Source organism: Brachyhypopomus gauderio, chromosome 2 (genome assembly GCF_052324685.1).
Source record: "Brachyhypopomus gauderio isolate BG-103 chromosome 2, BGAUD_0.2, whole genome shotgun sequence".
Taxonomy (NCBI): Eukaryota; Metazoa; Chordata; class Actinopteri; order Gymnotiformes; family Hypopomidae; genus Brachyhypopomus; species Brachyhypopomus gauderio.
In genome coordinates, this window is record NC_135212.1 from 30,027,829 (window position 1) to 30,040,674 (window position 12,846).

Sequence of the window (12,846 nt, forward strand, 5' to 3'; positions counted from 1 at the left end):
CAGCGTGCGGATGCGCTGTCTAGGTCCTTTCCTGGCAGTACGGAGTCTACGAGCGAGGAGCCGGTGCTTACGCCTGAGTGCGTCGTGGGAGCTTTGGAGTGGCAGATCGATCGGGAGATCGAGGCAGCGAACCCGCATCCAGGTTGCCCGCCGCACCGTAAGTACATTCCCCCGCGCACCGTAGTGCCCTCATCAGCTGGGCTCATACGTCAGTGGGGACGGGGCATCCAGGGGTGTCTAAGACGGCTCAGTTGTTGGGGGCCCGCTACTGGTGGCCAGGGCTGCACCGGGACGTACTGCAGCAGGTGGCGTCCTGCGCGGTGTGTGCGCGGTGCAAGGTGCCACACACTCCTGCGGGTAAGCTCCTCCCTCTCCCTGCACCCAAGCAGCCATGGACGCACATCGCTCTGGACTTCGTCACGGACCTCCCCCCGTCCAAGGAGAACACGGTCATCATGGTGGTGATAGACCGGTTCTCGAAGATGGTTCGCTTCCTCCCCTTGCGGGGCCTGCCCACCGCGTGGGAGACTGTGGATCTTCTGTTTCGACACGTATTCCGGCAGTTCGGTCTGCCTGAGGATATCGTGTTGGACAGGGGACCGCAGTTCACCTCGCATTTGTGGTGGGAATTCCTGTCCAAGCTGAACATCAAGGTGAGCCTAACCTCTGGTTACCATCCGCAGGCTAACGGACAGGTGGAACGCGCGAACCAGGAGGTGGGAGAGTTCCTGCGCGCTTACAGCAGCGAGCACGTGGACACATGGTGTGCCCTTCTGCCCTGGGCCGAGTACGCACAGAACTCCCTCACACATTCCAGCACGGGGATGACGCCGTTCGAGTGCGTGCTCGGTCGCCAGCCGCCGCTCTATCCTTGGAACGCCGCTTCCTCAGACCAACCCATCGTCGAGGAGTGGTGTAAGAGGAGCGAGCTGGTGTGGGAGGGCACCCATCAGCGGCTGAAGGAGGCGATCCGGCGTTTCAAGAAGAAAGCCGACCGTTGGAGGGGAGAGGCCCCATCTTATCAGGTAGGGGATAAGGTGTGGGTCTCCACCGAAGATGGACGCCTGGGCAGGAGAGGTAAACTGCGGGAGAGATATGCCGGCCCGTACGTCATTTTGAGGCGGCTTAACCCAGTTACATACCGCATCAGTCTGCCCGAAGACAGACGTGTGTCGCATGCGTTTCATGTGTCCGCTCTCAAGCCATACATAGCAGGTGCATTGGAGGAGGCCTCTACGTCACGGCCGCCCTCGCCGCTGCAGTTATCGGATGGACCCGCGTACCTCGTGGAGAGGTTACTGGACTCGAGGCGCAGAAGAGGTGGCTTACAGTACCTGGTGGACTGGGTCGGATACGGACCGGAGGAGCGCTCCTGGATACCGGCCTCTCAAGTGGTAGGCCCCTCCCTTATCGCCGACTTCCACAGGGCACATCCAGACCGGCCAGCTCCGCGGCGACGGGGAAGACCGCGTGGGAGTCGACGGGAGGGGTCCTTGGGGGAGGGCTCTGTCACGGTGAGGGGGCCGGGTCGCCACCAGAGGGCGCGCATCCCGGTCAGCAGCCGATCCCAGCACACACCCCCGAGCACGCAGCCACTCCTACCATCACAATCACCAGAATACTGATGCACCTGTTTCTTGTTACGTTGCTCTTTTTAAGCCCGCAGGTCGTCCGGTCCAGTGCTGCACATTCACGCTACGAGCCTTACTGGACCGTCAAGCGCTGTCTAAGAGTCCTCCTACCTGTTTACTCATTCAGAGTCTCTGCGTTTGCCTTGCTTTCTGTTGATATTCTATTATGGAGAATAAACCCCCGTTCATTCCACCTGCGTCTCCGGCTGCCTCTGTTACGACGCCTCCGGCGTCACATTAGCAGATTTTTAAAAAGGATTGTGGCACCTTTAGTAATATAAACATTTTGAAATGAACTGTTAAGCATTTAAGATTAGATGATTAGATGAAGATATGAAGATATTCTTCATCCGTCAACCTCTTTCATCTAGCTCTACTGAAATATAAAGTGTCTTATCAAGTGTTTCATTAGGGTTGGAAACCAAAATTCATTTCAGCCTTAAGGCAGATGGGCTACAACAGCAGAAGACCGCACTGGGTGCCGCTCCTGTCAGCTAAGAACAGGAAACTGAAGCTACAATTCACAGAGGCATGACAGGAGTGGCACCCAGTGTGGTCTTCTGCTGCTGTAGCCCATCCGCTTCAAAGTTTGACTTGTTGTGCCTTCAGAGATGCTCTTCTGCATGCCTCGGCTATAACGAATAGTTATTTGAGTTACTGTTGCCGTTCTATCAGCTCAAACAAATCTGGCTATTCTCCTCTGATCTCTGGCATGAACAAGGCATTTGCACCCACAGAACTACCGCACACTGGAAATTTTCTCTTTTTTGGACCTTTCTCTGTAAACCCTAGAGATGATTGTGCATGAAAATCACATGCATTAAATGCATTGAGTTGCTGCCATGGCATGCCACGTCGGGCTCTGTCACGCGCGCAGTGCGATCGTTGTGTTTGAGGAAGTTGTGTATTTCACTCTTCCTCTGTGGTTTATCTGCAGTGGAGCAGAGGGGTGGTCCTCTCATGCGCTTAGTCGCAGAGATCCATACATCCTATGCAGCAAGGCTCTTCAGCAGAAGAGAGTGGAAATCTGAAGTAGACAGAGGTTGTCGGTGAGAATGTGGAGGCAGGTGAGTGTGTGGGGGCAGCTGAGAGTGTGAGGGTGTGTGACAATATGAGGGAACTTGAGCGCATGAGGGTGCGTGGCGAAGTGGAGGCAGTAGTAGAAAGGGCTGTGGCCTGTTGTAAAGTTGAACAAGATAGCACTGGATAAGAACAAAGAACACAGGAGCAGTGACGTATTCAGTGATAGTTATTCTATTTTGTAGAACGTTGCATCTATCCTGTTTTATCACAGGCACTGCATGACACGGTTTGCTTTTGAACTACTGAGTAATGATAAATAATGATAACTTTTTCACACAGTGGTTAATAACTGGCAGTAGATGAGGATTTGATCTACCTCTGAATGCATTTACAGATACTGAATTTTAGCATGACAAAAACAAACAAAAAACACAGCATTTCAATTTCCATGTTCCCTTTCTCCAGTAAGCCATAAAGCCCATGGTTTTGAAGGACTATCAAACGACATAAGATGCAGTAAAGACAAGGAGTCCAGTATTAATTATTAATTACAGCCATGATTAGTCACACTGGCACAGCATCATAAAGCATTTTCATCAAATACTTCTGTTAAGCAGTTCAGAAGCTGTCCCAATTTCTGGTAAAAATAAGACCACAAGAGAAACATGTAAGCACTATACATACTGGACCAAATGATGGGGTTTACAGGCCATATTTGCATATATTTACTGAATATGATGAAAATGTTTAAGCCATTAAGCCACTGCTGATAGGAGTGGGAGTGAGAAGAACGGAGAGACTGCATGTGCACACACCAAACACAGACCCCCACAGACTGTGTCCTGCCGGTCATGAAGAATCCACCCCTTGTGTTTGAGCGACTGCCCCAAAACATGCACAAAGATGTCTGTTTGATTCCTCTGAATACTTTCCTGAAATATGTGGGCGTTCTGTGAATTCACAAAGTGCCTCATTCTGATGAGGGAACACAAAGGGCCTGGTGATGATGAAAACTCCTCATAAAGGCCTTCAAAACCCTCATTAAGGCCTTCATAACCATAACATTTTATGCTATATATAATTTAAAATTAAAGAAAGATATGCATTTATTTATTTTATGCATAAAATGTGATTAAAGTCTTTAGCACTTGCATGTTTTGATCTAAAATAAATGTACATTCACTAGTTCTAGAAGACCCTTTTTTATGATTTTCATCAAAAAGGTTTACACTCAAAAAGCATCAATCTCAGGCATATAGGAATTTCTCACTGCAGACTACCAGGTGTGGCCCTCCACGTGCCTTGAGGAGTTTTATAACTTAACGCTATTCCCTCCTACGGACAATATACTTCTTTTAATGCACAAAATTGCTTTGTTTAAACTTCTGCCTAACATTAGCTCTCAAATACAATAAAGTGAGATTTTCACAGTTGTTTTACGTTGTAAGAGAAAACACTTGTGTTCTGAAGCTGTTGTGTTTTGGAAAGATTCCACAGCAATGTGCTGGTTCTCTCTGTCTGCTTTTAGCCCCAAGGACAGAGCAAATTGGCATCGACTCAAGACACAAGGTTACTCAGGATTTGTTTGAAACTCTTCACATTTGTTTTGACGTTGGACTTACCATGACCTAAGTAAACTTCTTCACACGAGTATAAAAGCACACTGCAGGATCACTTAGCGTGGCAGATGCGTGAACAACTGACAGCTCCTATGGCAGGCAATCTTTTTCCAAGTTGTGAGTGTACGGTGAAACCAATGCGGCTCAGCGAGACAACAATGGGGCTGTTACACCATGAGGCGCGTAACGGCACAGATGTGCTGCATGAGAACGCGAGAGGGGCAACCGCCACACTACTGCTTTTCCTCTGCCTGCTGCTCGCCATCTGGAATCGGTCAGAGAAAAAATGTTCTGTTCCAGGTCAGTAAAACTGATTCACAGCAGATTTTCTTAACATCGTTATTTTGAAATCAATATAGCAAATATCTCCAACACTGTTAATGAAGAGCTATCTTCTTTCAGGTTTATAGTGTTTCAACTATGTGGGACTGAAGCTCAGGATTGGGCATTCCTGCTATATCCACTATATTATAAGTTATTGCATTTCATAGGGCCTTCCTTTTGGCTGGGAGTGGGACCTTTGCTCTCATACTGTCGATTTATCTGGACTGGGATAGGCACAGCCAGCAACTACTACAACCAGAAATATGGGGACATTGTGCGTGTCTGGATCGACGGAGAGGAGACTCTCATCCTGAGCAGGTATGAGGCAGACACCTGATATTCAGTTATAGTACCACTGACCAGATTAGTGTTTTGTTTGAAGGAACAAAAAACCTTCAAGTTCAGAGGTCAATGAGCCCTTCCTTGACTGGTACCTGGAAGCTGGATATAGCAGTGCAGTGTGACAATGTGACAGTACCATGTGAGCACAGCTGTAAGAGCATCCTGCATCAGTGTTTTAGATGGTAAATGTCTCGTAGGCCCTCTGCAGTTCACCACGTCCTGAAGCACGGCAACTATACGTCCCGATTCGGCAGCAGGCAGGGACTTCAGTGCCTGGGCATGCATGAGCAGGGAATCATCTTCAACTCCAATGTTGTCCTCTGGAAGAAGGTCCGCACTTTCTTTGCCAAAGGTAATCAACCCACTAGTTTCAGTCTAATAATATCCTCTATGCCAAATCTGTATCCTCTTAAATATGTGACTTATTTCAGTGTGTTATTCTGCTGTGAGTGTTAGTATTATTTTGGTCTTTGTGACCTTTGATGTGTGTGTGTGTGTGTGTGTGTGTGTGTGTGTCAGCTCTTACAGGTCCAGGGCTGCAAAAGACACTGGAGATTTGCACTTCTTCCACAAACCTGCACCTGGATGACCTGTCTCACCTGATAACCACTCGGGGACAGGTGGACATTATGAACCTCCTGCGCTGCATTGTGGTGGACATCTCCAACCGGCTGTTCCTTGATGTGCCTCTCAATGGTCAGCAGCACCTGTCAAACACTTCCATGTCATACCACTAATACATCTGTTCAAAATTTTCTAGGTATACATGTAAATCAGTGTTACTGGTTTTGTTTCTCATGTGTAAGATGAGACCTTCATACTGTAGTGTCATCCACAAAAAAACAATGTATTAAATGTTTTATTGTAATTATATATTAATAAATGAATATGTACTTTATTATAAACTTAATACTTTGCTTTTTTATGTTACAGAACAGAGTCTGTTATCTAAAATTCATAAATATTTCGACACCTGGCAGACAGTATTAATCAAACCAGACATTTACTTCAGATTGAAGTGGCTGCACGATAAGCACAAAAGTGCAGCGTAAGTGATGGTGACTTCACATGCACTCATACAATAGAAGTGTGTGTGTGTGTGTGTATGTGTGTGTGTATATGGCTTTGTGTAATCTGTAATCTGTGTTCTGCATCAAGTATATTGGTGCAGAAAGCCAGTTGTTTCTGTGCATCTTATAGCAAATGCTAGCTCCTAGCTCTCAGTTGAATCCTAGCTCTCAGTTGCTGGCTGGTGTGAGTGAGATGTGACCACACTAACTGCTTCTGCCGCATTCCCATATGACATGTAGTTGCATAGTTGTGTAGGTGTAGGATAAATGGCTTAATCCTGATCTTTTCATTGTTTCTTTTGAGAGGTTTTGGGTGGATCAGGGAGTATTTGAACAATTCAGTTAATATTTCTCCTTTGAATTTGGGTAGTCTGGTAGTTGGGCAACTGTAGCCTGTGGAGTGTGATTTAGTAAGTTTAATGTGAAGTAAACACATACCACATTTGTGCTTTAACCAATAACAAGAAAAAATATCATCTGATAACTGAATTGCTTGTTGCATCTCTAATGTTGTCTGGTGTGTGTATGTGTGTGCACAGTCAGGAACTGCAAGATGCCATTGAAGATCTGATAGAACAGAAACGAACTCAGCTGCTGCAGGCTGAGAAACTTGGTGACCTGAACTTCACTGCAGAACTCTTATTCGCACAGGTAACTCTCTCCTGTACAAGCACGCGCACACACACACACACACACACACACACACACACACACACACACACACACACACACACACATAACTCTTCTGCATGTCTGCACACACGTGCATACAAGTAACTCCCTCCTGCAGAAACACATAAACACAAATGCACACAGGTAACTTTCTCCTGCATGTCTGCACACACACATGCACACAGGTAATTCTCTCCTGCAGATGTCTGCACACATGCACACAGATAACTCTCCTGCAGATGTCTGCACAGACATGCTCAAACACACACGCTTGCACAGACATGTGCATGAAAACAAAAAATGTTTACAAATCTCTACTTAGCTGCAAAGTAGAGTTATTTGAACCACAGTGAAAGGTTGTTCCTTTTCTGTATGTGACTGAATGTGCATGTATGTGCGTGTGTGTGTGTGTGTAGAGCCATGGTGAACTGACAGCCGACAACGTGAGACAATGTGTGTTGGAGATGGTGATTGCTGCTCCAGACACACTCTCCATCAGTGTGTTCTTCATGCTTTTATTACTGAAACAGAACCCTGCCGTTGAGCTGAGAATCCTGCATGAGATCCAGTCAGTTTTAGGTGAGGCTTCTGTAAGCACACACACACACACACACACCAACCACCCACAATCAGATATGCATACACAATTCCAAACAACATCTTACCCCCACACATAACCAAATCTATCCAGTGGCTTTCCTGTAAGGCAGTCATAACTCACTCTCATTACAAACTGACACGACTCTGAATATCATTAAAGACCGTGAGCCGCGTCTCCTCCTGCTAGGTTGTGCTCCTCTCCTAGGTGATGGCAGACTGCAGCATTCTCATCTGCCCCAGCTACGTGTCCTTGAGCGCTTCATTAATGAGTCGCTGCGCTACCATCCAGTCGTGGACTTCACCATGCGCCGGGCACTCGCTGATGACATCATTGAGGGCTACCAGGTGTCCCGGGGCACAAACATCATTCTGAATGTGGGCCGCATGCACAGGTCAGAGTTCTACAGCAAGCCTGACCAGTTCAGCCTGAGCAACTTTGAAAAAGCGGTTAGTAGCTAAACAGCTCCTTCTCTTACATACTATCGTACAACAGATCCCATACATACTGTAATTAAGTATTATACAGGGATGTAAAGCTTGCTAAGGATACAGAATATGTAAAGCTACTTTGTGACAATGTCTGTTGTAAAACAGCATATTTCAATTTAAAATTTTTATATTTAACATTTAATTTGACTATTTCTGAGTATTTTTAAATAAATTTTTTCACCATACAGTGAGCTAAACAAAGGCTCCATTTGTAAATGTTGCTAAGTGCTATGGATTGTGAATGGGGGAATCAGTAGTAGGGGTTATATGGCTTTGCCTGGACCATGATTTCTGATGTGAGGATACTTCACCAGTGTTATCTCTTTATTTTTATTCACTGGGATTACCTCCTTATTGGTGTTGGTTGGTGTTATCTATTTATTGGTGTTGTTTGGTGTTATCCCTTTATTGGTTTTGGTTGCTGCTATCTATCTCTTTATTAGTGTTGGTTGGTGTTATCTCCTTATTGGTGTTGGTTGGTGTCATCTCTTTATTGGTGTTGGTTGGTGTTATTTCCTTACTGGTGTTGTTTGGTGTTATCCCTTTATTGGTTTTGGTTGCTGTTATATGTTTATCGGCATTGGTTGGTGTTATCTCCTGCATGTTTACTGAATGTTTTATAATGTCTCTGACAAAAATATTCAAAATTGTCAAAAAAATAAGGATCTGGTTGAGAGAAAGCAGAAACAAAATAATATCTTTCTCATCCCTTTATACCTCTCTCTCTCTCCTCCAGGTCCCAAACCGATTCTTCCAGCCATTTGGATCGGGCCCTCGTTCCTGTGTGGGGAAGCACATTGCCATGGTGATGATGAAAGCTGTTCTGGTGACATTGCTGTCCCGCTACTCTGTGTGTCCTGGATGGGACTGCACACTAGAGAGTGTCCCGCAAACCAACAACCTTTCACAGCAGCCTGTGGAGGACAAGAGCATGCTCACCGTCCAGTTTGTGCCCCGCACCTCCACCACCTGCTGCTCCTGACTCACCCCCATCTCTCCCTGAAGCACCACCACCCATATGTCTTAACCCAGCCCTGGCTCATCCTATAGCAGCACCACCAGCTGCCCTTGACTAGCCTCCATCTCTAACTGCAGCGCAGACATGCTTGCTGCTTGGTTTACCTGTTGCCCTCAAGGTTGCCATCCACCTGCGCATAATCCACCTGTGCATGTCCATCTGCAAATACTCCACCTGTGCATGCTCCACCTGCACATGGTGCTCACTCAGTGTTTTACATTGTAACCCATGCACCTTCGTCTCATGAGAGCAGTTCATTTAAAATTGTTGCTATGAAAAGTGTTGTAAAATAAAGGTAAATTATTATGAAATGTTTGGGGGTTTAACTATGTTTTAAATGAACACTATAAGCATTTTTATATTAAAACAAATCACTTTGATATAGGTATATTTTGGTGCTTGTGATGTTTTAATCAGCAGGGGGCACCATTGGCCAACTGAGGAAACACAACTGCTGAGAATCTGGGAATTAGGACATACTAAACAGACTTGTTGCACACAATAATTAATTCCTCTGGAACATCCACTTCTTCTGATGCAAATGATCAAGTAATGATCAAGACATGTTTTGCTAATCTCGGAGGACTTCTGGCTTCCTGGTGAAACCCCAGTGTTTCTGGTCCTGAATACACATGTGGGACGAACATGGCTGGTCGCAAACCTCATTTCCATTTGTGTCACTATTAGTTGTGTTACATAAACAGAAAGCCTCCTGTCCCTGCTGGGGCTGTGGGCGTTTTATGACTATAACAGTAGGAACTAGGGTTAACCACCATGAACACTGTGACGTTTCAGAAGAACTGGACCAAAACTAAACATCTGTTGTCTCTCTCAAAGACTTTTAATATAATGTATTTTCATGGAAAACATGAAAGAAAAAAGTCTCAGAGCTTTCATACATAAGGACCAAGGGTGCACACTGTAAGTATATTCTGATGGAAACTAGTTAAGCTTTTGATTTTAAGAATGCTGCACATTCTGTAGTATATCAAATGAAACATGTTACACACAAAATACAAACTTACACAGAACACAAAGTTACAAATGTCTGTATAACATGACTTTGGGAAACTGATAGCAAGAAATTGAACAATTGTTGCCCTGATACCTCTTCCTCTGTTTTGTCACCTCAGCCTTACACCACACAGTCTTACCCCTCTTCTTGGCTGTTCACGGCCTTGTCTTTCCATTATGAGTTTGTGATACTGCAGTGTTTAGCATCTATAAATGTTTGCCAATTACAGTAAAGGTTCAAGAGATGCATGTCTGACCTATGGTTGAGACCACTGGATGATCTAAACCTTCACAATTCCCTTTCTGACTGTAACTCAATGCCAAGATTCACCTGCAAACAATTTAATCAAGCTAGGATAAATTACCAAAATGTAACAAAAAAAAAAAAAGAAATGTAAAATGATCCCTGAGAGATTATGACATGTTCAGCACTTTTGCATGTAATGACCTAGGTGTAACGGACTGACTAGAAAGTTGCAATAAGTTAACTAGTTTCCAATATTTAAATACCAGTGCTGAATACCAAAGGAAAGTGTTTGAGGTTAATTAGTAAAAATATAATGGGAATACTGTGGGCCAATCAGAAGACCGGTTTACCAGGCAAAACCTAAAAAAAATGTATGCATCCTGAGCTCAATGCATCAGACAGTTTCAATTGATAATGGCGCAAAGAAACTGCCTGAAACTGTTTCATATTACAACACGACTAAATGTGGCGTTGATGTTATGGATCAAATGGCACGACTGCATTCGGTGAAGGGAGGCACCCGTCGTTGGCCTGTCGCGGTTTTCTACAACCTCCTAGACCTGGCTGCAATAAATGCACATATATTGTTCAAACAGTGCATGAATGTTAACCTGAGCAGACGAAGGTTTATTCTCGAGTTGGTAAAGGAGCTGTGTGCACAGCAGAAAATGGCGAAAGCGGCTATGGCAGTGGCACAAAAGCGAATTTTACCTGAAGCTCCTTGCCCGCCCTCAAAAAGAAAACAATGCCAAGTCGGCAGATGTTCAGGGAACAAAACGTATGACATCTGCCAGACATGTAAGCGACTGGTCTGTGGCAAATGTGCAAAGACTGCACCTAAGCTGTGTTTTGAATGTTGAGTTGTGTGAAGCTGACACACAAATCAAAACAAAGGGAACTTAATTTGAGGTGGTGAACGAAACTTATGCAATATACGCTAAAGAGAGACGGGATGCACCCGTTGTTGGCCTGTAGCTGTGTTCTACAACCTCCAAAACCTGGCTGTAATTAATAAATATTGTTCAAACAGTGCATGAACATTAACCACAGCGGTGGAGGTTTATTCTCAAGTTCACAATTCACTACATAAATGGAACTTAATTTGAGGTGGGGAACGAAACTTATGCAATATACGCTAAAGAGAGACGGGATGCACCCGTTGTTGGCCTGTAGCTGTGTTCTACAACCTCCAAAACCTGGCTGTAATTAATAAATATTGTTCAAACAGTGCATGAACATTAACCACAGCGGTGGAGGTTTATTCTCAAGTTCACAATTCACTACATAAATGGAACTTAATTTGAGGTGGGGAACGAAACTTATGCAATATATGCTAAAGAGAGACGGGATGCACCCGTTGTTGGCCTGTAGCTGTTCTACAACCTCCAAAACCTGGCTGTAATTAATAAATATTGTTCAAACAGTGCATGAACATTAACCACAGTGGCGGAGGTTTATTCTCAAGTTCACAATTCACTACATAAATGGAACTTAATTTGAGGTGGGGAACGAAACTTATGCAATATACGCTACATGTAAATCACCGAATGGTGATAACGCTCGGTGATAACATGGTCGTTAGGACGTGGGATCACACATCGGCTATTCACCGATCAAACACCTCATTTGAAACGGCAACACAATACGGCGAGATAAAAAAGTGAACATTAGAGAGGACAGAGGCAACTATATTCGTGAAGCCATCCGTATCATTTTAATAATTTTGCGTTTTGTTACGCAAAGGTACATAGCCTACCTTTTATAATGATATTTTTGTAATTATTTTGCCTATTTATGCTTTTTGTTCTTTGTCTAACACAAAACATTATAGACATTTATTTGTAGATTTGTTATGTTCACCATAGCCTACAATTCACTAACATACACAACTTTTAGACATTAAAACTTGAAATGGCGTAACATTGAGTATACAAACAAACTTGCTTTAGCTCGGTCTACGGGCTTCACTTTGCTACTCTGAGTATCGAACAAGCTTTTTGTGGATGTGGGGGTGGAAGGCTGCAGCGCAGTCTGTTTCATTAGCAAGACAAAAGACGTGAACGCTTCACAGTGGGGGTGCGGGCCAGTGGGTTAGTGGTGTGGCGAACGTACATGATAATATAGTGACATATATGCCAACAGAATAACACACAGACAAATAAGCAAACTATTACACTAACCAAGCAAACTATTACACTAACCAAGAAACAAAACTGAAACTATATTTTGCATTTACGTTTTCGCACAAACCAGGAAATGCAATATGAAACTAAACAAAACTGACAATGGGAAAGCTACTGAGAACAAGGTCACAAGGCACTGATTCTAAAAGGTTTAGTCACATTAATTTGTTAACATATTGACGTTACGTCATGGGTTAAAGTTCTCCGTCACTACGACGGATTTCCGTCATTTGAATTTTTTGGGGAAAAAATCCGTCAAATCATAATAAACCACACAGGCGTGCTATCTGTTTTGTGTCCGAAATATGATCCTCTCACTGGATCGTCAGCGCTGGATGGATGACGGCGGTGTCATTTGATTGACTTCCCGCCTTCTGATTTTCGGACATTACGTAGAAAAGTTACCTACCTCCTGCCTGGGTGATTATACTTTCGCGAGTGACCGTAGCGCGCGACTACGCACACCTGAGCAAACGGCGGAGGCTACTTGGCGCGTCACATTCTTTGCAGTGTTGTCCGAAACGATATGTGGTAGTATAAAGAAACAGCCCTCAAAAACTGGGGAGGGAACATTCACCTTACCAATTTTAATGTTGCTTTGTGTTTCAGGAAAA

At 44.5% G+C, this 12,846-nt stretch overlaps 1 protein-coding gene across 2 annotated transcripts; it reads left to right on the forward strand.

Moving 5' to 3' along the window:
- Positions 1 to 2,562: 2,562 nt before the first annotated feature.
- cyp19a1a (cytochrome P450, family 19, subfamily A, polypeptide 1a) lies at positions 2,563 to 9,115 on the forward strand. 2 transcript variants are annotated; one of them, XM_076993692.1, is made up of 10 exons: positions 2,563 to 2,698; positions 4,183 to 4,573; positions 4,765 to 4,915; positions 5,137 to 5,291; positions 5,459 to 5,635; positions 5,873 to 5,987; positions 6,549 to 6,660; positions 7,098 to 7,260; positions 7,469 to 7,728; positions 8,507 to 9,115. In XM_076993692.1, the coding sequence occupies exons 2-10, from the start codon at positions 4,342 to 4,344 to the stop codon at positions 8,750 to 8,752; spliced, it is 1,611 nt and encodes a 536-aa protein (XP_076849807.1). In that variant the 5' UTR covers positions 2,563 to 2,698; positions 4,183 to 4,341; the 3' UTR covers positions 8,753 to 9,115. The 2 variants fall into 2 exon arrangements, with proteins under 2 accessions (XP_076849807.1, XP_076849808.1); XM_076993693.1 differs by having other exon boundaries at positions 7,487 to 7,728.
- Positions 9,116 to 12,846: the final 3,731 nt, after the last annotated feature.

Excerpts from the sequence above, each read along its gene's own strand:
- cyp19a1a (XM_076993692.1), top strand. The coding sequence starts at position 4,342 with ATGCGTGAACAACTGACAGCTCCTATGGCAGGCAATCTTTTTCCAAGT. Across the intron at positions 5,292-5,458 it reads CCGCACTTTCTTTGCCAAAG|CTCTTACAGGTCCAGGGCTG; the intron begins GTAATCAACCCA and ends TGTGTGTGTCAG. Across the intron at positions 7,729-8,506 it reads TGAGCAACTTTGAAAAAGCG|GTCCCAAACCGATTCTTCCA; the intron begins GTTAGTAGCTAA and ends TCTCTCCTCCAG.